Below are 27,777 nucleotides of genomic sequence, written 5' to 3' on the forward strand. Positions count from 1 at the left end.
CAGCTTAGCACAGCAGCAGCAGCTCCTACAGCATCCAGCATCCATCCCTCTGCCTGGGGAGCAGCAGTCCTACCCGGCGCAGCACCGACGCACGGAGGGGGCGCATCATCTAAGTGATGCCACAGCATCAGTCGCATTTCGACAACAAATACTGAGAGTAGACCCTAAAGGAGGGAGAGAAAACAGCTTCAGCCTCGAGGACAGCAACTGCACATGAAGATGTCTAACGCTGACATCGTCTTAAACGCCACCGATCGGGTGGTGAAATGTAAGTTAGCCTACATTTTTTTGTGTATGTGTGTTTGGTTACGACTGTAGATATTACATAACATCTCCAGTGTTTAGCTCCTCGTGCTTTTAGCAGAATGTGGCCTTTATTTCCACGTCGTGCATTAATGGTGTATATGCGGCCATGGAGTTGTGCTCACGGTGATGGTAGTGGGCTGCTGGAGCTTTGATGTTGATAAACAATCCGGTTTTCTTTGCTGCACAGCCCCCGCGAGGATCGGGCATAAAGCTTAGGAGCAGCAGCAGCAGTGCAGCGGAAAATATGGATTTTTCCTTTTTATTGCACACATTTATTTATATTTTAATCTCTGCTGTCACGATTTGAATGCATCTTGGCTTTGGCTCGATTAGGCATGAGAGGAGAGATGGAAAAACAGCTGAATTGCCGAGCTTGTGGTAGAAGCTGGGGCAGTGATGCAGCAGGATTTCACAGGCTTTGACAGGGCCAGTGGAAGAGGAAGAGGGCATGAAATTGACATTTAATGGGGGGTATATTTTACCGGGAGTGAGTCATGTTTTAATTTGATGAGAAAGGGGGTCTATAAGGAATCCCAAAAGCTGCATCATGTGGAGAAGGCTGCTGCTCTGTCAGAGAATTACTGAGGATACAACTTGGATCAATGGAGGATGATGAAGTGCTCACACTTGTGCCATAACTCATTTAGCCCTGCTCATTTTGACCATGGATCACAGTCAGCGCCGTGCCTGCATATATTCACATTCTGTATATTATTGTAATGGCCGAGCAGCTCAGTCAGCATTAACAACTTTGTCCTTTAGGCTACAGAGTTGTGGAAACACGGAGTAATCTGCACTGTGAGATACACTTATGTGACAATGACTGCAGGCACAATGAAAGTCCTGTATGGATAAACTGTTACAATTGAATAAAGCTTTATTTAAGATTAAAAAAAGGAACTGTATGGACAGAAAATCAGCCATGTCATTCCTAATGGACCCTAATAATCTTTTAGAGATATAATGAAAAAATAACAGCATATATCTCTGAAAACTTTTCAATCACAAACTGATATTGAAATGTATCAAATAACACTTTGCATCCTAAATACTGAAACATCAATCTTGTCTTACTGCTAACACATTTAATTGTATTTGCCCATCTTATCAAATGATGCACTTCATTGTTTTAGATTTCCAAATAGTGCATTTAATTGCTGCAATGTCATTTGTCACAATATCCACATAAGATAAAGAAGTTGACGTTAGTTGTTTTTTAGAAAGTCCTTGCAACCAAGATATAACCACTGTGGCTGTTTTCTTTGGCAAAGCTTTATTGACATCCAGGCATTCAAAAATATTTCAAACAAAAGGTTTATATCAGCAAACGTAGCGCAGCCAAGAGTTCTGACTCAGACTTATGCTTTTGTAACATGGTCATGTAACATTAAGGGTTTTTGTGAAACATTTAAAGCTTTTTTTCTTGGTTCTTTAAAATCATATGCATTTGTTTCATTGTTGCTATTCACATAGCCTCAGGCTATGTTGTTTAAAAATGCTGCTCAATAGCTTGATCCGTGTGTTCAAATCCCAATTCATTTGCTCTTTTTGACCGTCAAAAATGGATTGTCACATGTGAATCACTTCTATTCTCTCTCATAGTTTTGTTTTCCACTTTGAAAACGCTGCCCCCCTTTTTTTTGCGAATCCCCAAAAGGCTGAAAAGTAATAACTTAGATGCAAGAAACTGAATCGTGCATCCACCAGGTGATCAAATGAAGCTATCAAGTCACTGTTGAGTTTGATAAGCAGAGACTGATGTTTCTCAGTAATTGTGTGTGTAGCAAACAACCGAGCGCTGATACTACAAGCTACTCCAAGTTATTTTTATCCCAGTATCCATATCTCAAACTTACACCACAGCAAGTTTTCTCAGCGCCTCTCTTTTCTCTTACATGTTAAAACCTGACAGAACATATCTAAAGAGATACAATAACTGCTGGTCTGTGCAGTTTGTTTTCCACAGCACTGTCACCGCTGTGCTGTGGGCATCGAGAGGCATATTCAGGTCAGTTATTTCAGGGACGAGGCCTAGTACACCTGTGAACTATCTTACTTTATTTTAGCACCTTGGAAAATAATCTACTTTAAGAGTCACAGTAGCTGTAGGAGCAATGCATATTTTTGACTGTTTTTGTTTGAAGCTATAAAAGCAGTTGCTTTAAATAAGCAATTACGCAACAATAAGAAACACTGACATGATATGTCAGGAGGCCTTGAGACAGACTAAATCATTCACTTCAGCTTTCAGTAGCAAACAGTCAAATTGGAATATGTTGACAATTATAGTATAACGGTGGTTAGAATAGACCAATAGTTGGGTTTGGGGGAAATGGATCTGCTTAACCCTTTTAAACCTGAAGCGACATCACTTTTCCTGTGCTGCTTTCAGATTGCTTTCACAAGCATTTAAACCTCTGAACCCTGAAAAAATGTGATTTCTTTTAAAACATGTTTTCTTATGCTTTTAAATTGCAAGAAATTAGTAGATTTAGATATATTTTTTAATAATAAAAGCTAGGGAAAAATGTCCAGGTAAAACATATATATTTATGATCCTAATTACATATTTAAAATGATTTTCAAGCACTTTTTTCAAGCCTTGTTTGCCTTGGGTTTTTTAAACTTTGTTTTTCTGTCTTTTTTTTCCCCTTAAAAAATATATTTTCAGGTAATTTTCTTTTACTTTTCACTAATTTCTTTCTCATTTCGTGTCCTTTCTTCTTTCCTTGCTCATTGCTTTCTTGCTATGTTTTTTGAAAGAAATCAAGTAAATTTGCTAAGTTTTGCAAAAGATTAAATCTTCATGTTTAACATTATTCAGGGGGTTCATAACCCTTTGAACATCACATAAAGCAGATCTCAGCAGGTGGAGCTGTGGGATGTGGATGAAAAAAAAAAAGGCTACCCAACATTATGTTAAAAGCATGACACCGAGGTATATGCACTGTATGTCCCATATGTACTATTAATTGGACCTCTTATAAATGCACAGTCTGGTTAGTCCAATCAGATGCAGCCATTCAGCATTTCCTGACTGAATCCATAGTAGCTCATTAGCAACACAATTCTACCACATTTTATTTTTTTAGCTTGCAGGATGGAGAAACCACTCTCAGGAAAATGTGTTTTGGCATAAAAAGATGTACGACAGCGGCTCATACTCCTCAATACGATCGGAAAATTTGACATGTGTCTGCCGCATGAGCATTTCCAACAGCATCTTTGTGAACCTCCGATGCAAATTGCAGTTTTCCATGGCGGCACTGGCTGTACTCCAACAGTCAGCTGCTGCTGCTGTTGCCCGGCAACATACCGTATTTCATAGTTCAACTCTGCTCTGGTGCTGAGCAGAAGTCAGCTTTTCATCTCATTTCATCTCAACATACATCTATAACAGTGCACTTGTGCGTTTGCGTCTACATATGTGTGTGCTGAAGATCATTTGTATGAGTATCTGGGTTGCTTTTAAGTGGGCTTAATACTTTGTTGCTCCATTATGCCTTAAAAAGCAAAGTGCTATGTCCTTTTCAAAGCATCTGCATGTTGCTTCCAGCTCATGTATCTGTTAAAAAGGTGCCAGCAGTCTGATAAAAAGTAGCAATGTAATGTCAGTTACGGTACTTACACCAATAGTATTTTGGCCAATGTCTTCCATTTCTGATTGTTCTAAGTCAATCAGTGTTGTTATAGCTCATTAACTCATTCACTTCCTCTAAATTCCCCCCAAAACTTGGTCTGTGAAGCTAATTCATCCCTGCATTTAAGACATATTTTCCATAATTGTATCATCCCGCTGTCAAGCTGCCACATAATGACATTAACCCAACTAAAACTGAAGAAAACTTGAGCGCTGACTGTGCCGAGTTTGTTCTAGCTGGTAAAGTGTTAAAGCACACATCGCTACCACAGATACACACTGCACACTGTGAATATTTTTTACTCCCATTAAATCCACTCGCTGGGGCCCGCCTCATTATCCCAGGAGAAGCGACTTTGAGATTTCTCTAGTCAAGCATTCATTATTAAAGAGCATGTTGATCATGTTCGGTTTAAGCCCGAGCTTTGAGACTTTTCCTTTGTCTTCTCTTCATTTGGCACTGCTGAGTGGCCCTGTTTGCTATGCGCTGCACAAATCTGGCAAGCATACCCTTACTCAAGAATATACTAGAGCTGACAGATTTTGTTATGTGTACATATGTGCAGAGATGGAGTGGACTGCTAAAATATTTCACTCGCAAAACTAAAAATACTTGGTAAATGTAGGTCACTTAAAATGTAACATGAGTAAACGTTAATACGTAGCATTTATGAAAGGGCAGGGGTGGTATACTATGTATGATGATGAGAATGTTATATGTTAGAACTATTAACCTTTTAAAACCTGGTTAGACATCAGTTTTTCTCTATTTAACCCTCAAAAACACAGGGAAAAGGCAACATGCAACCAGGCAAGAAATGTTCCACAAATTGCAAGAAATAAGTAAAAGGTAACTAAGAAAATGAACCTAAAAGTACTTTTTAAAAAAGGATGAGGGTTCTTCGAAAATAATCAAAAACAAGGGAAAAATGTTCAGAAAATTATATTCATAATCATTATAATTTTCTATTTAAAATTAAGTTACGTATTTTTAAAAAAAAAAATTCTGCACTTTTTTTTGAGTCATTTCTCATTTTCTCTGTCACTTTTCTTTTCTTTCTTTTTTTTTTTGCTTATTTTCAGGTAATTTTCTTGTAACTTTTTATTAATATTTAGCTATTTTTTGGAACATGTGGTGTTAAGTCGCTTGTTGCCAATACTAATTTTCTCAGGTTTTTAAAGAGTTAAATTCAAAACAACTTTTAGGCCACAAAATAAAGTGCATGAACATGTCAAAGTATACTATAGTGAAACTGAATCATGCCACCAAGCCCTGTATGTCCAAATAACAATAACTTCTGTTCAGAAATTTGCAGTCTGTCCATAGAACTGACTATTATTTCTAAATATACAGCCATACAAGAGTTAATCACAAAAGAGGACACAAGTATTGGACAACTACACATGAATGACAGTTATAGGCACTATGGAGGGTGCATTTACATTATGAATGGCTGATATAAGGCAACATAACTTATTAAATAACTTGCCACTTCAACAGCAAAATAAAGCATCACCAAGGGATCCGACACACAGATGCGAAGACAATTTAAAGTCAGAAGCAGCTGCAACCCACAAACACACATTAAAGCAAAAAGCTGCGTAGTTTTTACACATTGCATAGTGCAACAGACACAATATGTTCAAGGCAACACAGTTGTTGATGTCGCCCTCTGAAAAGAGTTAAGGTTAGCTGTTGTACTCACCCGTTTGAATGTCATTCTGCGAGTCTTATGCACCACAAAGTTTGCCTCAGTTTGCTCTAGCTCAAACTTCTCATCTCGTTCTCTCTTAAAGCATAATGAAACCAGTTCACTCAGCCTCTCTGGTCCTACTGTGCTCCTCATTTTCAAAAAGTTTTGAGCTGAAAGAGCACTCTGCAGTCACAGATGATGGGGATTCTTGTCATAGCCGGCAAACCAAGCCTAAAAGTTCTTCAGCAGATGTAGAGGTTACCTCTGGAGGATCCACTATCAGCATTTTATCATCTAGGATCGTTCAGGCCCAGGCTGCACCTGTTGTTCATGCAGAGTTGCAGGTGTGTTTGATTTGCGCCACTTAGCGTCCTCACTGAATGGTATACAGGTGTAAAATGAGTGATTAAAGATGAATGAGACTTCTTTAACCCTTTAAAACCTGGATCAACACCAGTTTTCTTGTGCTGCATTCACATGACTTTCAAAAGTATTTAAACAATTAAGAGCAAGAGCAGAGCAATTTGGGTTGACCTCTTTCAAAAACAGGCGGAAAAAAGGCAATGAGCAACTTAGTAAAAACATGTTCCACAAATTGCAAGAAATTAATAGAAATTAGATTAGTAGCACATTATTTTTAAAAAGCTAAGGAAAAATATCTAGACAACTATATTTATCATCTCAAAATTATGTATTATAATACATGTTAATCACCTTTTCAGGTCATATTCTTGTTTGCTCATATAGTTTTTTTAAAAAACTTTATTTTTTCTTTTTGCTAATTTTCAGGTCATTTTCTTGGACTTTTTACTAATTTCTTGCTCAGCTGCTCATTGCCTTTTTCCCCATGTTTTAGAGACAAACCAAGGTTTCAAGGTTTCAAAGAGTTAGCTACAGTAATGCTGACAATATAAGTGTTTTATGGCATTTTTATGCATTTTTTGTACAGTTCACAAACTGCAGTCCCTGGCCAAGGTGTGACCACACTCCTCGCACCCCCCTGACACCAAGTGAATGTTTACATTCTGCATGTGTATGTTTTCTAGAGTGTAAGCGGTGGGTCTTCTCCAGTGGAGATGCTGATTTTGCACCTTTTTGTTGTTTCTTTCTCATGCAGTTCAACATGACTGTGAGTGTGTGTTTGTGTCTAGCTATTCTTATGAATTTCGCAAGTGGATTTCATCTAACTTATTTTCTTTTTGCATTAATTATTTACATCTCTGGCACGATGACAGAGTTTTTCTGTGTTAAACCAGCTGATCTGTAGATTAACGTTGATAAATGGGCCCTGAAAGCTTGTAACCGCAGCACACGGGGATCAGCACCACATCTAATAAATAACCTTTGCTGCCACTGAAGTAATGATCTGTGGTTGGATTTCACACTTTCACAGGCAGTCTGTTGGGTAGGTGACTGGTGCATTTTAATGGCCACAGGCTTTAGCAATCCGGGGAGAGTGCTGGCTGAACAGAGTGCTTAGATGTTAGCTGAGTTTTATCCAGCGCTCAGAAGCAAGAAACCACACGTCTCTACTGGAATAACTGTTATTAACTGACAGTTTTTTGTGTGTCATTCTATTCCAGTTACCAATTTAGCTGCTGTTTATAAACAATCTAAACATATATTTTCAGTAAGGCATACAGTCTGTTGCATTTAATAGTTTGCTTTACAAATAGACATTATAAACAAAATAATATAATAATATATAGCATTTTAAGCACACTGTACAAAAAACTGTAGATTGATTTACATCTCTGACCTACTATTTTGGGGGGAGGGGGGGTGTTGATAGAAACATTTGTGAAGAACAATGGTGTTTGGCATATATTTCTAAATAATTTAAAGTATCCCTCTTTAATTTAAATTTGCAAATTGCTTCCTGTACTTTATGCATATGAAGCAAAGCCATTTTATGATAATGATTTGTATGTGCATACTGTAAGTCAACAAAGATGGATGTAGCAGCAGCACATTAACGCCTGGAGGCAAAACATGTGTTTGCTCAAATAGAATTTCTGCACGACTTCCTTGATGGTATGTTGTTTGTATCCTTTCTGTGTAGTGTTTCTCATTATTATTTGACAAGAGTGCAAAAAAATATATGTATGTATATTACAAGAATTGTATTTTTGATGGCATTAACAGTAGCCATAGTTACTGTGACGCCCGCTCTGTTTAAATGTCACCATATGCCTGTGCTCTGTCCTCAGCTGTCCCCTTTCCCCTGAGCCACCGCCTTACAATGAAGGAAGTGTTTGACTGCGAAGGGAAACCTCGCGTGGATCTCCTGAAGGCCCACCTCACCAAGGAGGGCCGCGTAGAGGAAGCTGTGGCGCTTAAAATCGTCAGCGAGGGAGCAGCCATCCTGCGTCAGGAGAAAACTATACTGGACATCGAGGCACCAGTCACAGGTATTACACCTGTTAGCAGTGGCACCCCTAGATATTTTTTTGTAAGGGTGGGCAGATTGGGCCACCATAAATCTTTGGGTGGCACGCCAGTAAACAAAACGTGAAAACTGAATGTCAGGAATTTTATTATGCCATTTTCGTATGTAGGCCAGTTGAAAACGTTTTCGATATGTGGAGCTAAGGAATTGTATACCGATATAAGCTTTACTTTGGTTTCTGATTTCACAGTTCATTTAACTAATTATCTGATGTGCATAGACATAGAATACAGGTACAATTAACATTTTAGTGTTAATTTAGTGTTGTTGCATTGGAGTGCAATGATTGTAAGAAATTAAACATTTACTGGGAACAAGCCTTCTCAAGTTTAGGGAAGACTTGTGGGTACCCATACAACCAATTTTCATTCAGAAATCTTGAGGTGAGAGTTCAAGCGACCCCTTTGAAACTGCCGTCCCATAAAGCTGTGCTGACATGGCTGGTACCAGTGGGTGCTCTAGGTTGTCTCATTTCACAGAATACAACTACCTTCACAGTAGCTTAAAACATGAGTGTGCACAACCTCTTAAAGACAATAACAGTGGTCGCCAATTATTTTTGCCATTTTGGATGGGCTATTGTGTCAGGGTGACCATGGCCCCACTGTCCCCTCCTTTGGGACAGCTGCAGGACGTCACACTTGGAGATTATAATGATTTAGCGTTCAAATGAAATGCATTCACCTTTCATCTTTTATGACATGTGGCTTGAATAAGAGATGGTTAATCTCAACACTGCAACCTTATTAGCTCTAAAAAATGTAACCAACCGTGACACATCTTAAGAAAGCATATTTCACTCCTTATTAATGAGAGCCCTGTGATAAATCTTCTATATCCGGGCCAGAAAGTTGAAGAGGCGTCAAATCAACTCACTGGTCATTTTTGAGGCTATAGAATGTGCTACTGCTGAACTGTAATAAGAGGTAGATATTTGCTCCACCTCATTTATATCAGTGAAGATAAAGAGGCAGGTCTGTGGATGGGTGACATGTGTTTTACTGTCTTCTTTTTTTTTGCATTTTTGGAAAGTTGATAGATAAAACAGGCAGGAAATAAGTGGTTAAGACGTGCAGCAAAGGCCCCCAGCCAGAACAGAACCAGAGAAGGGCAGATGCATTGGGTGGAGGGTAGATTTGTTGGTGAGAAAATATTGAGACTTGTTCTTTTGTTACAGAAGTTACAACAGCCCTGGAAGACAATCCAATCATAACCCAGAGCACTGTCAAGAAGAGTGACCTCTTTACTAAACTGCTGTCTTTCAGTAGCCTCTTGGCCCAAATGTTTACAACCAAAAAAAAGTTAGTAGCAGCAGTTTGCATGGTCCCTTTTTCCCCTCCGTAGTGAATATTAGACTTCAGTATATTAGATATTCAGAAACATGCCTCCAAATGAATGCTAACACTGTATCTGCTGGATGTGTAAGAAGGTAATGTTTGCTAACAGGTTAGCTTGACAGTGGGTTTGTTGGCTTGTCGTGGACCCTATTGCCCCAAAGCTTTGCTTTTAGTTTAGTTGTCTTTGCTTTATTTTAAGCTGACATATATTGCAAAAACATCATTAAACATCATTATTTTAGGGAACAAGCAACATTAAGACAGCGACATCAAGATTAAAGGTAAAGAAGAAGAAAAATGTTAAGTTGCTAAAAGGCCACAGCATCTTCAAATGTCTCCTTCTGATCAATCGAAAAGTGTGTCCTAAAACTAGACACAAACTATTTTTTCCTGTGTTTTCAACTTTGCAAACAAGAGATAGTATTCAAGATGATGAGTGCATTAATCAATGTATGATTTTAGAAAACTATACTAATAAGTAACTAGTAATAATAATCATAATCATAATCAGAATGATAATATAATATAAATTATGCCATAATCAGGCCTAGGTATGGGTATCAAATCTGTAAACTCTTTTTGTTACAAAGACTGACTTATTAATTTATCACATATTCCCCAATTTAATAATTGTTATTGTTTGTCTGAAATCAAAAGTTTGCCAATTTTAAACAATTTTATTTAGGTCTTTTTAACGCACAACTTAGATGTCACTCCGCTCCGCTCATATAGCTCACCAGTTGCTCAGTTTCCATTTGAAAGTGCTTCTCAGACTAGAAGAAGAAGTAGAGAAGTAGCCCATCAGCCGTCTGGTAATATTTTGGATACAGGTGAGACAGTGTGTACTATCTACAAGTAATATCTTTATCGCAATATTTAACTACATAATTTTTCTCATATCGTGCAGCCCTAACATGAAAGCGAGTGCGGTGTTGACTTGAAACAAAGGTGACAAATGATGAAATGAACATTGACTTGAAGAGAAGTCTCAGGCTCCTCATCTTGACTGGCATCAGGGAAATGGAGGCTTTATGTATTAAGCATGAAATATGGATGATGGGTATTATGTACGGGCATTTTGTGAGTGTGGAGGCCTGTTTATGTCTTTGCGAGCTTGAGTTGTGTTTGAATGTATCTGCAGCTGTGTGTGTGTGTGTGTGTGTGTGTGTGTAGTCATATATTATGAGGCGTTTCTGCACTTGTGAATCTTTACTTTCATGGATGTGTTCCGCGGGTGTTTGCGTGTGTGCGTGTACGTACGTACTGTATGTGCGCATGTGTGTGTTTGATTGCTTTAGTCACACAAGCAGTCTCCCACTCACATTGCTCTAAGCTTTGAGTGGGCGAAGGCCACTGTGGAACTGATAGGGGAGACTGAAAAGAGAGAGGAGATGGAGGATGAGTAGGAGAGAAGGAGACAGAGGAAGATGATAATGAAAAATTGAAGGCAGTGAGGAAATGAGATGTAGGTTTGCACTCCAGAGCCATAGTGTTCTCTGCGAGAAAAAAAAAGTATGCATCTTCCCTGGGGGCTTGAGCTTTTTCTACCTCTTTGAGGTGAGAGCTTCTCATTTCTGTGGAGGACAGGGACCTTTCATCCAAAGACATAAAAAGTATCTCAATGTGAGGACAACCTAAAGACAGGAGAAATTTATACCATTATATACCGTCTAAGGTGTTTTTATACTGGCAGTGTGTGGCTATATTTGTAGATTAAATACATATTCTTTCTGCAGCTATATGTATATGTAGAGACATTGCTGTAGATTGAGCATATTATTGCTGTAACTGTACCTGTTAATAATAAAATAGAAATGGCATTTTATGGGACCTTTAAAATTTGATAATAATTGAGAGCTGCAATGATTAATAAATTGCTCTTTAGGTTTTCAACCATTAAATTAATCGTCAACTAATAAATTTATAATCGATTAATTGGTTTGAGTAATTTTTTAAAGAAATAAAACTCTAAATTATTTTTCTTTTCTTTACTGCTCTATTACAGTGAACTAAATATCTTTTGCAGACACATTAAAATACATTAAAAACATAAAATAAAAGTACAGACAACTTAAGATATAAAATAATCTGAATGGTAGACTAATACCTATATTAATATATATATGTATATGTATATATATGTGTGTGTGTATATATATGTGTGTGTGTGTGTATGTGTATGTATATCACATATATATACATATATATATATATAGATAAATATAAAATATATTATATATATATAAATATATGAAAGAAAACTCATAAAGTCATAAAGAAAAATATAAATTCTGGACTAAACAGATAAATTCATGAAAGAATTTGATGATCTGAAATAACAAAAAGCAAAATACACAGGTACTGTACATACAATTAGTGCATACAATCAGTGTAGATCTTGATTTTTCTTTTTTAGCTTTTTAAAAGTAATTTTGTCATTGATGTTAGCCATGACGTCTCTGGACAGCCTCTCTGTGTCCTCCACTCAAGAGTCGTCGTCAGCGTGTTGGTGCAGAGATGCTGTATGAAGGTTAGCTTGTTGCAAAAAATTAATCCAGAGAGAAATGTTGGCATCCAAATATCTGTAACACATTTTTTAGGTAGCACACAATATGCCCTGTTTTTTTTCTGTGTATCACATAGCTATTGTTATTTATGGTGGCTTTTATTGTTACATAACATCTATAATTTATTGTACTTTGCACTTTATTGTTATTGGCAGCACTCTAAATTGATTAAAACTGATGCAACAGCAATCAGTAGAACAAACAATTTATCACTTTTATGAAACATGAATTATTAAGATACAGATATGAACACAAACTGTAGCATCTCATGTAGTTGCACTGCCTGCCCGTCTATTTATAAAGCTAACCTGTGAGTAGAAAAAGATCTCCGATAGAAAGTGCACCACTTTGTACTGCCATGAGATCCTGCCAGAATATTCTCCTCTGTCTCTCGTTTTCTGACTTTGAACCCTCTAACCAATAGAAAAGAGAAGTGGATCTCCGGCTCTCCGTACAGATGCAGGCGTTCCACATGATTCTTTTCTTGGAAGAAAAACATTCTTGATTTTTAGCTTAATGACAATACCTTTACAATTGTATCCAATTATTTGTGATTGGGTTTGGGAAGTTTTATCAACCCTTAGCAAGGTTACGATAACTGTTTTATTGAATGAATGTGCTAAAATAAGACACTGTGACCACTAAGACCTGTGCTGAACATTTGGATTCCTTTTTCTTCTGTCTGTCACACACAAGCAAAACACAAAAGCACAGATCAAGATTTTCAATCACATTCTTTGATTGCGTAATGTTTGCTGTCCTTTGGTGGTTTTTTTCCAGTCTGTGGTGACATCCATGGGCAATTCTTTGATCTTATGAAGCTGTTTGAAGTGGGAGGATCACCAGCCACAACACGGTACCTGTTCCTCGGGGACTACGTGGACCGCGGCTACTTCAGTATTGAGGTAAAACCATCAGAATATTGTTCCGTCATGGGGGAAACACACTGCAGAAAGCTTCATCTATTTACCATAGCATGCAGATTTTTGCAGTGTTTTGCATGCACTAACATGTTGTTTCTGCATTTGTTTTAAACAGTGTGTTTTATACCTCTGGTCGCTGAAAATCCTCTATCCAAAGACACTATTTTTACTTCGTGGAAATCATGAATGTAGACATTTGACAGAATATTTCACCTTCAAACAAGAATGTGAGTACCTCTGAGTATTTCTTATATATTTTTCATGTTTCTCTCCATGTCTTGCTAATGTCACATGCAGCCTGGAGCACTCTGGGTAGAGATTACAAGTAATGCACCTGTCTGTTGGGACTGTCAAGTTTATTCTGTATGACAGCACCAAAAAAAAGGGGGAAAATGGAATTGCCTGTGAACATTTGAAAACCCAGAGCAGATAGCAAAACACATGCATTTATAGTTTGTGTACATACATGTAATATTTTGTACATTTTTGTTTTAATATTCAATTATTTGAAACTTTTTTATACATATGCATTGTTATTGTGGTACATGCTGTGTGCATACTGTTCAAACGACTATTTTTTATTTTCTATATATGCATATTACTCCTTTACATTAAAAAAGATCCATCAGCTATTTTCTGCCTGCAAGTATCTTAACGTACTAGTTTTGTCATTTTTTTGTTGTTCAATATCAAAGCCGCTCACAAGAGCAAACAAAGAACATGCCATCACTTTTTACGGGAGCTAAAACTGCTTCAGTAAATATGATGTTACATCTAACAGTACTCATGCAGTTTATCACGTCTCTCTTCTATCAGGTAAAATCAAGTACTCAGAGCAGGTGTACGACTCATGTATGGATGCATTCGACTGCCTCCCTCTGGCTGCACTCATGAACCAACAGTTTCTGTGTGTCCATGGTGGCCTCTCACCTGAAATACACACCTTAGATGACATTAAAAAAGTAAGAACTCACTGCCTCAGCACCACCAAGTCTGACTGTACCCTGGTCTAATTTGAAAAAAAAAAAGTTTCTAAAACCTGCAGTTCTGCTTCTTTTTGTTAAGTTGGATCGGTTCAAGGAGCCACCTGCTTTTGGGCCCATGTGTGACCTGCTGTGGTCTGATCCTCTGGAGGATTTTGGCAATGAGAAAACCCAAGAATATTTCAGCCACAACACAGTGCGCGGGTGCTCCTACTTCTACAGGTGAGCTGTTTCTTCTTCTCTGTCGCAGCTTCAATCCCTTCGGATTCTTAACACTGTTGTTGTCCACACTTTGAGAAAATAACTGCATGGCTTTAGAATCCAAATTGACTGAATGACACATTTCAGTGTTACTTTTATGCATCCAAAAGTCTAAAACTTTGTGTTATAACCATCTTGCAGTGCTAAGAAACCCGAGTCTACATCAAGTGCTTGTCATGTGCAGCATTGATCTCATTAGCTTGACCCACATGGCTCGTTCAAGGTCCCTAATTACACTTTAGTTTCAAAGGAATGAAAGGTTGCATCTCAGTCTGTGCATCTGCCAACAATAAATCCTACCTAGGTGAGCTAAAAGAAAATCGAATTATCCCCATGTTGGTTGATCATGAACTATCTGGTGTCTTCTTCAAACCTTTTTTGCTTCATTAGGCTGCATATTTAAGAGAAAGAAGAAGATGGGATAAAGGAAGAGTTATGCAAGAAAAGGTCAACACCCTAAATTATCAGTGTTGAAATCGAAATTTAATCTTTCAAGAAATGCTGGAGTACGGGGTGCAATTTGGCTGTTACACAGATGAAACTCATATCAAAAATAGATGATAAGATTGTAAATTATTAATAGAGATCAAACATTTATTGCTACCTGAGCAAAAGCCAAAAAAAGAAGGTAACAAACAATAGACACACTTAGTGGCCCACGATGGGGATAACATGAAAGGAGACTGAATGTAAATATATTGTTAAAGCCTATAGATAGCATGTGTCTATAAGTAAATGGGTCATATTGCCTTGTGGTTCTCAAATAACTGCCTCTAAGAGGAGTTTGTCTTTTTGACTTACAGAACAGATTGTTACAGACAAAGTATTAGCTGGGTGAACCTGGAGTCAAATAAAAATAGAGGGAGAGAGGAGTAAAATATGAAACATAATAGGGAGGCAAATTTGGTTTGTTATACAACTGTTCAACCTCCAGTGACAGAGCATGCAGAAGAAGGGGGAGTGAGGACTGTCCTAATTGTGAGATGGAAGGGAGGCTATGGAGGTAGGTGGTGGTGAGGAGAAGAGGTGGCAGTTGTGGTGGTGAGAGTTTTCTTAATGAACGTTCAGAACAGTACAGACCCCCCACCCCCACCCCCAACCCGCCCCGCCCGGGGACGGGGGGGGGGGTCGAATCATAAAAAAAAGTTAAGTCTTGAAGATTTATTCCTCCCCTGAAAATGAAATGACAGTCTGGACATTGTGTGCTGAATAATTGCGGTTCAGATTCACATTATAACCCGTGTAATTCTCATTTCGGTGTCAAAAGGTGACACTGCTTTCAAATGATATCAGATGAAATAGCTCCACTGAAGTGTTAAGTGCAGAAGCTTCTGTCTCACGACACATTTCCGCACGGGCAGTATCAGCTCGTCACTCTGAGTTTACCCATATCTGAGATGGAAAAATGAAATGGGGTCCCTTTCACCGCTGTTAACTGGTCACCATTAAGAAAGCATCTATCCACAGTGAGAGGAGCTCAGTGAGGATTATTCTGTAGATGTGTGGAGGATGCTGCTATAATAGTCATCTATCTCCCCGTGGCTTTGTTCTGCCTTCACTCTCAAACTTACCTCTCCATCATTATGATTCTTGCCAACTATACAGTATGTATGCAGTGCAGAGAACCACACTCTCCTTAGGGATTTTTTGGAAATGCAGGAAAATCTCCATCTGAAATATGTATAAGCAGGTCGAGGGGGAAAAGGGGGCACATTAAAATGCAATCGATATAGTGCAGTTGTTTGACTTCAAACTATGTAGCATCAACACAGTGATGCATTGGGCAGCATTTTTTAGGTCCCTGTGTACATGTGCTCAGTAAAATCAATACTGAGCATTTAATTCCTTGCTCCTCAGAGCTGAGGAAAAAGTTTGTAGATTTAGCTTATTGCAGAAAATCCTGTGCTTACAGAGTTTGTATATGTTTCTTATATATTTACACATGTCCATCATAATGTTCTAAGCCCCTAAACACTTAAAACTCTTAAAGTTTGAATAGATGCCAAACAAAAACGAAATGTTTATTACAGATTTATGACAAGGAAAACTTGACACATGATGCACATTAATCTTAATAATCAATAATCTTAATCTCAGGTGTTGGCATATACTGTAGATTTGATATCTCCCCCTAAAATTCCCCTCTCCCCCCTCAAAGAGACAAAAATAGGTCTATGGTGTGGAGGAGGTTAAAGAGGCTTGAATACAGCTTTTATAATATCATGCATCTTATTTCTAGAGGCATCACCGCAGTCTTATCGATTTTGATAATGTGATGTTTGATGTAATGCTTTAAAGCATCAGGATGTATATTAAGTCTATTGTCATGTAATACTGGCTACGCTACATGTTAAGTGCTCTTACATCTTGCAACCTTTTCGGAACTATATCTTAACAATGTTAGAGCACCAACTCATTGAATTTCGGGTGCATTTAAATGTAATTAAAAATGTGATTCTGTCCAGTTGAATATGGTCATAGTTATATGGTTATATATTAGGGGGGCATTAACGTGATGACCATCGGTCCGACAGATGGATTTTCTTAAGTGAAAGAAAAAAAACCTCTCACTTTCACACTCACGACACGGCACTTCCATCTCTCTCTGTCTCCTTCACTCATACTCACTTGTCAGATTTCTCGCTCTTGCTCTCTCTCACTCACAGGCTCACCGACACATAATTGTGTGTTTTCACAAAGGGGAGAGAAGGAATGTGAGCCGCAGGCGAGCAATGTGTGTGTGCTGTGTTCCCTCGCAGTAATCAATAGATACCGTTGGAGCGGACAGGGGATAAATTAGAACACAGTGTACGTTGGGATTTTTATTTTGATGTTATTACGTGACATTTGTGCCAGTGCTGTACACATGAGATGAAAAAATACTGCTTTGCAGATACGACAAATATTATCTTTAATGCCAAAAATTGCTCTTGTTTTTAAGTTAGCAATGAATTGTAGATGTGTTTTTAATAGGAGCACTTACATAACATTTTACAGTTGTGTTAGGGTGTACTGTCGGCCATAGTGGAAAGAGTTACAGCACATCCATGTTAGTGTGTAATGCAGCTTTTCCTGTGATTTATATATTGGCCACCAAGGGAATGTTAGCCATGTGACCTAGATATACGAGGATGGCACAGTTTCGCCAGGTGCTCAGGGCACAGCAGTCTCCTTGTTTTTCTTCCGGCACAAACCTTTGAGCACTTAAATATTTTAAACGCTTCTGAAAGTTTGATGGGTGCATGGATGGCAGTGACTGCAGGAAAGTGCCAGAAGAGAGGATTGTTGCTGAGGGCGGATGTACTGTATGTTACTATAGGCCTGGAAAACATATAAGCGGTTTGTGGAGGAAGCAATTACTTTATCATCAGCTGGTGGTCAGAGAAGTAATCAACCATCCTGATTAAACATCTTTGATCACTTGTGAAGAAAAAATGGCTTGCAGCCTCTCACATTTGCTGCTTTTCTGGTTTATCAGTGTAAATTGAATATCTAACTGTCGGTCGGACGAAGGAAGCAATCGTAAGACGTCACCTTGTCTCAGTATTTTCTGACTTTTTATCAGCTATAAGTAGAACGGATGAATCAGAAAAATAATTGGCAGATTAATTGATAACAAGAAATATATTTGCAGCCGTGTACTAATACTTGGTGTATCTCAGTTTTTCCCTCTGTCAGTCTTCGAAAGTGGATTGCACAGTGTGGAGTTTGAAAATGCATTAAATTCAAACATTACAAACAGTAATTAGAAGATTGAAATTATAAGAAGTTTTCACATCTCTAAATGCGCATGCAGAAACTTATAAAAGACAAAAACTACTGCAATGAAAAATTGAAATATGTCCCAGCTGCACTAATTTAACTGAACACTGGTGTGCAAAAAGGTTATAATATTTTGTGTTTGTTGTGAAGTCAGTGATGCGTCTGATTTAAATTTTACATTTCGTGCTTTTAGCTTTCACACAGAATAGCTGTGAGTGTTGTCTTTATAACAATCTATTTTTTAAAAACATGTGCAGCCTTACGTGAACATATATTATGCATTGTTTATTTGACTTCATTAGCAATTATCAAAGTCAATAAAGAATACATTTCTTAGACACGTAGTTATATTCGATACCAATCGAGTCTTTCATTTGAAACCAGGTTGTTACTTACGACTGACGGATCTAAGAATATTTTTCTTGTCAGAAATGTCTGGAGCACAGCAGCTGGAAGAAATAAAGGAATCACATAGGACTTTTCAAAGCTAAGACAGATTGAGGTGCTGTTGAATTGGGGGCATTAAAATTTCAAAGGAGCTAATCAAACTGTTATCTTTTTTTTCTAACCCAGGAGACACAGTTTGAAGGGATGATACAGTCTCCGAATGACATAACACAACCTTCTAGGTATTACATAACAGCTATGGTGAGATCTATTTAGTGGAAAGCTACGTTCACACTGCAGCTGGAAGTGTCCCCTTCTGATTACAAGTCTGTCCTGTGTGACACAGGTCCAATGTTTTCTGAGTGATCTTTTGTTTTTGGTTTTTTTCCTTCTGAAACAAAGTCTGGTCCCAAATCTGCTTCACATCAGATGTAACTCTAGTCTGAAGTGTCAGATAGGAAGTCATGTGGTTTTTATCATCTCTGTCCATGGGACAGCTCATTGTCCATCTGGCCAGAAAAAAAAACCCACTGAAGACGACTTCGGCATGCAGCCAGTGGAGAGATAACAATATCACCATCTTTAACTAATGAAATCAGTCATGACCCAGTCTTATTGTCAGAATTAGGAACAGAAGTTTGTAGCTTCAAGTCTTTGTGTAGTGAGACTGGATATGTTGGATTTTTAGATGTGAAGAACTCACGATCATTAATCATTCTTTTGTTCACAGTTGACCTATCTGTACTCTATAGAAACCCATTTACGAGAGTGTGGCGAAGACAAAAAAATGGGATCGTGTTATTGTATTGAGAAACCTTATCAAAAATAATGTATTTAAAAATAATGAGAAGCTTTCTTAAAATAATAACTTAATTTCTTATTATTATGGGGGGCAACAGGAAAAGGTGGGGCAAACAATGTTATGTTTTCCTCTAAAAAATGTCCTTTGGCAACATAGTCACACTGTTTAAGCAAGTCTTATTGCAAAAAGGTGCAATGGATATGGCACATAGTTTATGCCATGTGTGGGTGAAGCATCGCGCCCAGATTGGCTTCCCTTTCTTTCAGGCGCATTTCCTGTCAGGTTAGAGCTTGGGGGCAGGAAGCTCTGACTGCCGCTTATACTGGGTTAGTTTGTTTTTAACTGCAACAGGTAGCTGCTGGATTGGTTTTTCACACCCTTGCATCATTCTCAGCAAGGCTGCCATAAATGCATTCATGAGTAATACATCTTTGTTCATTTTCTGGTAAGTGAAACTGTATGTGAAATTAGAAACCTATAGATGGAAAAGTTATGGTAAGATTGTGTGCTTAGTATAGTTGATTTCATGTTATACGCTTATTTTACAGTTTGTTAAATGCGTTTTCAGTGACGTCTCTAATAACCCCAATTTTTATGCACTCTTTTCCAGTTATCCAGCTGTGTGTGAGTTCCTACAGAGCAATAACCTATTATCAATTATTCGAGCACATGAAGCACAAGATGCAGGGTATGTTATCCCCAAAAACACACATATTTGCACACACAAAAAAATCCACTCTTACAGACATATGAACAAGCTCATGCTTTTTTCTTTACCTCCTGACAACCATGAAGCTACCGGATGTACCGTAAAAGTCAGACCACTGGATTCCCATCCCTCATCACCATCTTCTCTGCACCAAACTACCTGGATGTTTACAACAACAAAGGTCAGAAAGTCTCTTCATTTTGATTCAGTTTAAGTTTCATTTGTAGTTCTCTCATGTCGTCCATTTAACGCTTTAATACAAAACAGAGAACAGTTCATCAGAACAAAATCTTTACTTAAAGATTAGGGTTATACATGTGAGGGCCATTGGCAAAGGCAGGGAAATCATTCAAGAAACAAATCTGTCAAAAACCACAGAATCAAACACAAGGAAAGAGCCTGAGAGCTTGAACACACAATCACAACAGCAACAATGTGGCAACTGAGTGGAGGAAACACTGAGCTTTAAATACACAAGGGCTAATTACTTACTACACACAGGTGAGTGAAACAACACACATGTGAAATACATGAGGTAATCAGCAAAGGTGGAAAAACTCGGGGAGTAAAAGTAGCACTAAACACAAGGAGAAGAAATTTCACAATAAAACAGGAAGTGGATACAAACACATGAACACACACGGCAAAATATTGCAGTCTTTTTTCACTTGTGTTATATTTCTGCACAATAACAATCACAGAAAACAATTATATGATTAAGAGTGATATTAGGCTGGATAAAATGTATATATTCTTGTTGAAAACCATGTATTACTCCCATACATCGTATAATTTAAATGGCTACTTAGAGAAGGCAGACAGGACTTTCGACATAAGCTTATTGTTAACTTACATTAAATGCTAAAACAGTGAAACCTGGTGCTGTGAAAGAGATGTGCCCTAATTCCAACATCTCTGCAGCACCTGCATCTCTGGCATTTTAACTGCATCTGGGTTAGACTTCATAAAAAATGCCTCACACCGGACAGAATGACTGCTCTGAGCTCCTCTGACTTATAGATTTAAATGGTTTTTCAGAGCACAAACTGAGTGTATGGGTTAATGTATCTGCATTTAGCTTGCAAGCAGGCATAAGAATGCATCAGGGAGCCCCCGTTTGTTTGTGTTCGCAGATCTGTGTCTTGGTTGCTATGGGCTCTGGGAGATGGAAAGCGTGGGAGGGACTGTCGGCATCGCTGACTATCTCCATGTGGCTTTATCCCTCTTGATGTAACAGTGTCAGCAAACCCTGGCCTCAGCTAGGCCATCTAGTGGTTGAATATCTCATTTTCTGCTCCATCTCACACACACTGCTGTACACAAAAATATAAAACTAAGTGACATCACTGAATACATTTAAAGAGGGGAAACCTAGTTGTCCAGATAGCAATGAAATGACCCTGCACAGTGCACACTATAAAAAGAGTCATGTTTGAGTACTGTGCAGTCTTTCATTACTCTTTTTGTAAAAAAGTAAATGCCAATTAAATAAAACATCTGTCTATTAGATATTTCTTAAAGTAGCGTAATCTTTTTAAGAGGCTATTAAGGGGATAGGATGGTGTAATTTTACTCGAATGTCTGTCTTCTGCTTCCCCAACAGCTGCTGTACTGAAATATGAAAATAATGTCATGAACATCCGACAGTTCAACTGCTCCCCCCACCCCTACTGGCTGCCCAACTTCATGGATGTCTTCACCTGGTCTCTGCCATTTGTTGGAGAGAAAGGTACGCATTTCTCAAGCATTTTCTCACTCATAATCTGTCAAGTGCGTTCAATACAACACCGCATGCTAATCTGTCAATCTGTCATGTTTGTAGCGTATTGCTCAATGACCTCACCGCTTCTCTCCACTCTGTTTCTGCCGCAGTCACAGAAATGCTGGTGAATGTGCTGAGCATCTGCTCCGATGATGAACTCATGATGAATGATGAAGATGAGATCTTTGATGGTAAGAGGTTTTGTAAATAATGATTCAATAATTTGTTGTTTATATTTATCATTAGTGCATTGTGGGTTCATTTCAGACTCCAAACACAACACTGGTCAAGTAGGCAATATCACAACATGTGCACATATCTGAAATGGAAACAGAGTAAAACAAATATATAATATAAATTATATTTAAATTGAAATAAACCGTGTCTTACACATATTTTCATTTTTAAAAGGTTTTCTATAATTCCAGATCAAAACTTGAACTTTCCATTTCAAATTTTTTCAGTCTTCATCAAATTAGCAAACCTTTTGGCCTTGATCTGGCTCCATACTTATCCACTAAAACAAGACCCTTCATGAATTTAGATCTGCGCACCTGAGCTGGATTTTGGGCTTTGTTTGTGCCAGATTTGTCTGAAAGTTTAACTTCTTTTGCTCACCAACAGATGTGGTTGAAAATCAGGTGTTAAATCATTTTCTTTTTAATGTGCTTCTAAGACGGCATCGCCTTTAAACACCAGCTTAAATACAAAAAATTGTCATGTGATCTTGATGTGTTAATATGTAAAACAGCAGCTTATCAAGATAAAGATCTGTGCTGTATTGCATTACATAACTAAGACAATATTTCTTGCATAAGATAAGCCAGTAAACACAATTTCTGATTCATGACATACAGGCTATGATGATAGAACATATAATATAAAGTACAATAAGGTATAAACACATTCAGACGAGTAACACTGTGTGCTGGAGAAGAGGTCATGTAAGAGACGGAAAGACAGAGTCTGAACACTGGAACATTGTCACATGGGCTTGTAATGACAGTATCTGATGCATGACAATGGCCTATAATAACAGTATGTGTTGCAATAAATGGGACTGAATCATCACAGTACCTTATGCATCAGGAAACACATATTGTATTTGTCATAGGGCCTTACAACAAGTTTCTCATGCAATATATAGGCTTATAATGATGGCATCCATTGTATCAGGGCTTTCTATGATGACAGTATGTATGACTGTGTATTTCTTTGCAGCCAATGCAGCTGCAGCGCGTAAGGAGGTGATCAGAAACAAGATCCGTGCTATTGGGAAAATGGCCAAAATGTTCTCAGTTCTCAGGTAGACTTTATGTTTTTCTGTGTGAATGCGAGTCTGATTGTACATTCTCAAATGCTGAAACTATGTATTCCTTTGTGTTGGTGTGTAGACACACTGTTGTCAAAATGGGGGCATCAAGTCTTTTTTCTCCACTTTGTCGAGGGTTTGGTGAAGTTTCATGACCTGTTTGCCTGCCTCTGTTTCCTGCAGAGAGGAGAGTGAAAATGTGTTGACGCTTAAAGGCCTGACGCCCACTGGCATGCTGCCGAGCGGGGTTCTCTCTGGAGGCAGACAGACACTGCAGAGTGGTGAGTACAAGGCGCAGCATAAAGCCTTTTCTCTACCCTTGACTCCATCTTTTTTTGTTTCATTTCTTCCCCACCATCCTCAGTCCTACCATTGGTCTTACACCTATCTCTCTGTCTCTCTCTCTCGCTCTCTTTCTGACTTATAGAGCTGGATTTATTTTTTAGGCTCTATGTTGACATTTAAAGGAATACTTAACCCCCAAAATGCTATACAAATCACCATTTGTATATCAGTTACTCCTTGAACCTATCTTGAATTCTTGAAGAAAATTTTGTTTTTTCACATGCCTTCACGGTTAACAAAGAATAGCAGAACTGGGAAAATTATTGATGAATTTGAGTGATGGGGTTCATGTTTAGCAACAGAAAAATATATATTGAATATACTGACAACTGTTTAAAAACTCTCACACTACTTATGCTCAGTACTTCCCAAACTTAACCTTTTAAAACACTTATGCATAAACAGCCCATGCCCTCTACTCGTCCATGCCTGACACTGTTTATGCGAAATTATCTAAACAGCAAAATTATAGCCGAGCAGATGACTGGATAAATTAATTATTCTGCATGAGTTGTCTGAGAGTAAACAGATGTTTTGATATGGATCCCTACTAATTCAATTCATCAAGAATTTTCTTTAGTTTTGGATTATTGGTATACCTTCAAGGCATGCAGGAAAACATTTTTTTTTCAGGAACTGCAGGTAAAACTGGGTGAGTAACTGATACACAAATGGGCATGTGGGCTATGAAGTGCTCCTTTAAGTTAGTTTAAGAAGCGCAAAAATCCCGACTAGAACTGTTTTTCAATATTTCTGCCCACATTAAAACATTACAGCAGTCACATAATACAAATGTAAGACCTGCCTCATAGATTCCATCATAGTACCGAACAAAGATCCCTTCTAGATCCATGCCTCGACTATAACCATTAATTCACACATAAACTTGAAGCTGCATTAAGCAATCTTTCTGTAGGTGGCAGAACTCACACCAACATAGTCGTATCAGCTTACCAAGTTGTTACAGCAAATGTGTTAGCCTACAAATGCCCACTTACACATCCAGCAGACACACAACAACACATGAATCCAATGTCATCCCCAGTTTTTACTTTCTCGTTTGTTATTCACTCACTTTTTAGCAAGAGTTCAATACTGATTTACAGTGGGATTGGCAGGACAAGCGATTTGTTTTAGTGTTAGAAGTGTTTTCAAATAAAAGTTTTTCCATCTCTAAGCCCATCGTCGTGCTTGTGCACAAAACCTTGGTGGGATCAAAGACTGATCACTACTGCTGTGCTGACAGAAAGTAAATTTTACACTGACTTCAACATTTTTGCATTTTTGAAATCCTCGGTCCTCTTACATAAAATCTATTACAGCCTCAAGTCAACCTATTACTCTTTCTGTCTCAATATATCCATCCAACTCTGTCTCTCTCTCTCTCTCTGGATCTATCTTTTTTATTTTTCATACCTAACCCAAGACTGACACTAATTCTCTCAGTATTAATGCATGGCATTCCTTGGTTGGCCTGCATTGCCAGTGAACATATGTCATCTGGCCTAACACGAGCCGCCTTGTTCGCTGGGGCTGCATTTTACATTTGCATGGCTTTATCAGGAGTAACCTGCTCCCCTCCTCCCCCCCTCAGCCACCATTGAAGCCATTGAAGCCATCGAGACGACTGATGAGGACGGAGAAGGTAAACATGTGCCCCATCTTCACCCCTCTCGACATATTTTCAGGGTTTCCTGCTACAGAGGCCACCTGCCACTAACACTTCATGCACACAACAACTCACACAACAGTAACTCCATCAAGCAACATTTCATAGGACAGTTTGATGCTGCTTTGGCTGGCACTTTACTTTGCAGTACTATTGATTAAAACTGAAAAAAACCTAACTACCTTTGATTTTTAATCTTAGAGACCATGAGTTGAAATGAGATAAATGGTTATTTGTAATGTAGGGTGAGGATTTTTTATCTTGTGTTAATTGTTTTCTAATTGGTGCCTGAGTATCTGAAGGGTGAGAAGCTGATGAGAGATCATGCTCTTGTCCCTGTTCAGTCAAGGAGAATTTACTGAGGGGGGAGGGAACTGAGGGGATAACATGCACACTTAATGCACTCCTGACCCAGGTTGCTCCATGTGCATTAATCTCCTCTAACTCCACCCACTGCCTATACCAACATAGAGAGGCGTAGTACCAACAATGACTGTAGCAAACATTTGGAATTGGTCATTACAAACTGAACGAAAAAGAGGGGAAATTGCTGAATAAAGAAAAGAACAGCTTTTTACAGCAAGTTCATGATAAATTAAAACACTGCAAAGTCAAGTGCTGCTAAGAGATGCATGACTACAATACTTCATTGTTTTTTTGGTTTGGCTTGTAAATGGCCTCCATCTGGTTCCAAAAAAAGTGTTGCATGCACAAGAACAAGAAACAGACCAGAGCATCGACATTAAATATGCATCCTGAAGCCTGAGTTCCTCGTGATATGTCTGAGGTAATCATCGCTCGCTAACCAAGGAGGTTCAGGATTGGACAGCAATTTACAGCAGCAAAACAAATATACATACGTTAATTTACATGTATATCTTATGTGGAATAAGCAGCAGGATGGTAGAAAGTGAAAAAGAAATGTTTTTTTCTTCACCGTGATAGGTAAGATAAGTGAGGAGTCTGAGATGGCTGAATATTTATGTGTTTGGATCATTTAGAAAAAATGAAAAGCTTCAAGTCATGATACAGAACACTGCAAACATCTTATACTTGGTGGGAGATGTGATAATTTGAATGTGTAAAGCAGGATATCATTTGCAGATGGGTAAGTTTTACTTGATGAAAGACTCTACACATGCCAATCTGCACCACCTTTAGGGAAGAAAGCAGTTTATACCTGCAGATAGCATGTCAATGTTGCCTCCTAAAAACTCTTAAAAAAAGGCAAGGACTGTTTCAGCTCAATGACCTTGGTTTTTAATAGTGTTTTTGTGGCAAAAAAAGTGTTACAGCTGGTGTTACAAGGAGTCTTTGAAGTGTCAAATTGCAGCAGCCTTTAATTTACATATTATCAGTGTAAGTTGCAGAGATACTAACCACCACTCTACCATATACAGGAAGTATGTAACCATGGCCAAACAAATAAACTAGAGATTATCTTGCGATTGGACCCCTGCAGCTGTGATTCGGACTCAAAACGAATGTGTCGGGGGTAAAGTAGGGGGGACATTCTTCTCTTCTTCCCGACCCCCTACTTCCGGCTCCCTTGCTCAGACTGCACCCGTCTTTAAACTCAGCCTCCATTTGATCTCAACTACAGACCTGTAAAATTTCCTGTCTGCAACTTGCACGTTTGCAACTTTATCACATTAAAAAAAATCTGTCTATAGACAGCCACCTGGCAAAATAACTCAAAATACTTCTGTGGTACTTCCGCAGCAATCGGTGTCACCATTTTGCCAAACACAAGCACCTTTTACACTGCCTGTGTGAGGCAGGAATGTTGCACTGTTATGCTGCCTCGTCTTCCTGAATAAAATATATGATTGTGGAATGAGGGGACAGAGTTGTCTCGCCTTTAAGCCCACAATAGAGGAAGTGTAACAGCACTTATTTATGTAAAAGGAACAGTCGGCAGAATGCGACCATGGGCGGCACGACGTGCATCGATGTGATCTTTTGACAGCATGTGTTTGGCCCACTGCAGGAGATTTAAAAAGCAGCTAGCAGCAGCTAACTCAAAGAAATCAGCAGACAAAAATGTCCACAAGTCAGGGAGACAATGAGGACGAGGAGCTCTTTACCCTCCGAGCAGAGGACAAGATCAGCGGTCAGTTAACAGGGATGGTAAATAGTTGCTATTGCCATGTTAATGTCATTGCTATCATTGAGAAAGCGCTGCCAACACGTATCTTACATGTCACACTAGAGGCAGACGATTTTGTTTTAAACGTCACACCTCTTTTGGTTCGCACGATGCCGCACGATTGAGACTTTGTAGTGACCCTTTGGTATAATCTCTGCATAAACAGGACTACAGACTCACAGTACCAGCCTTTGCAACATTGATGCAGCTAGAAATCACCTCATATGTTCCTGAAATAGGCTATTTGTTCCTAATTACACTTGATCCACTGAACATACACAATATGAGATGATATGAGGAATATTCTTAAACTTTGGCATTACGAGGTGAGCCTGATCCCTTAATATGTGTTCTCTCTTTCCAGCTATCCGCGGGTTCTCCCCTCAGCACAAGATCACCAGTTTTGAGGAGGCCAAGGGCCTAGACCGCATCAACGAGCGCATGCCCCCTCGCAGGGACGGGGTGAACCATGTGGGTCACTCCATGGGGAAGATGAATATGTCCGAGGCAAACGGCACGGATGACAACAGCAACATCCAGTGATGTGCTGTTGGAGCCTCAGAACCGTGCTGCTGTTGCGCTGTGCAGCGAGACATTGCCAAATCGGGAATTCAGGCCTCAGAACATAGAAATAAACCAGGCCCACAGACAGAACATGAAAATCTGCAGCAAATCTAAAAATGGGCGAAAAAGGTCATTTTTTTCATGACAGTATGTCAT

The 27,777-nt window shown here is 38.6% G+C and overlaps 1 protein-coding gene across 2 annotated transcripts; it reads left to right on the forward strand.

Annotated features, from left to right (window-relative positions):
- ppp3ca (protein phosphatase 3, catalytic subunit, alpha isozyme) lies at positions 1 to 27,777 on the forward strand. 2 transcript variants are annotated; one of them, XM_042499820.1, is made up of 14 exons: positions 1 to 268; positions 7,851 to 8,051; positions 12,774 to 12,898; positions 13,032 to 13,143; positions 13,733 to 13,878; positions 13,982 to 14,121; positions 19,722 to 19,799; positions 19,907 to 20,001; positions 21,424 to 21,549; positions 21,693 to 21,773; positions 22,804 to 22,888; positions 23,078 to 23,175; positions 24,834 to 24,884; positions 27,422 to 27,777. In XM_042499820.1, the coding sequence occupies exons 1-14, from the start codon at positions 214 to 216 to the stop codon at positions 27,598 to 27,600; spliced, it is 1,572 nt and encodes a 523-aa protein (XP_042355754.1). In that variant the 5' UTR covers positions 1 to 213; the 3' UTR covers positions 27,601 to 27,777. The 2 variants fall into 2 exon arrangements, with proteins under 2 accessions (XP_042355754.1, XP_042355755.1); XM_042499821.1 differs by lacking the exon at positions 24,834 to 24,884.

Source organism: Plectropomus leopardus, chromosome 13 (genome assembly GCF_008729295.1).
Source record: "Plectropomus leopardus isolate mb chromosome 13, YSFRI_Pleo_2.0, whole genome shotgun sequence".
NCBI lineage: Eukaryota > Metazoa > Chordata > Actinopteri > Perciformes > Serranidae > Plectropomus > Plectropomus leopardus.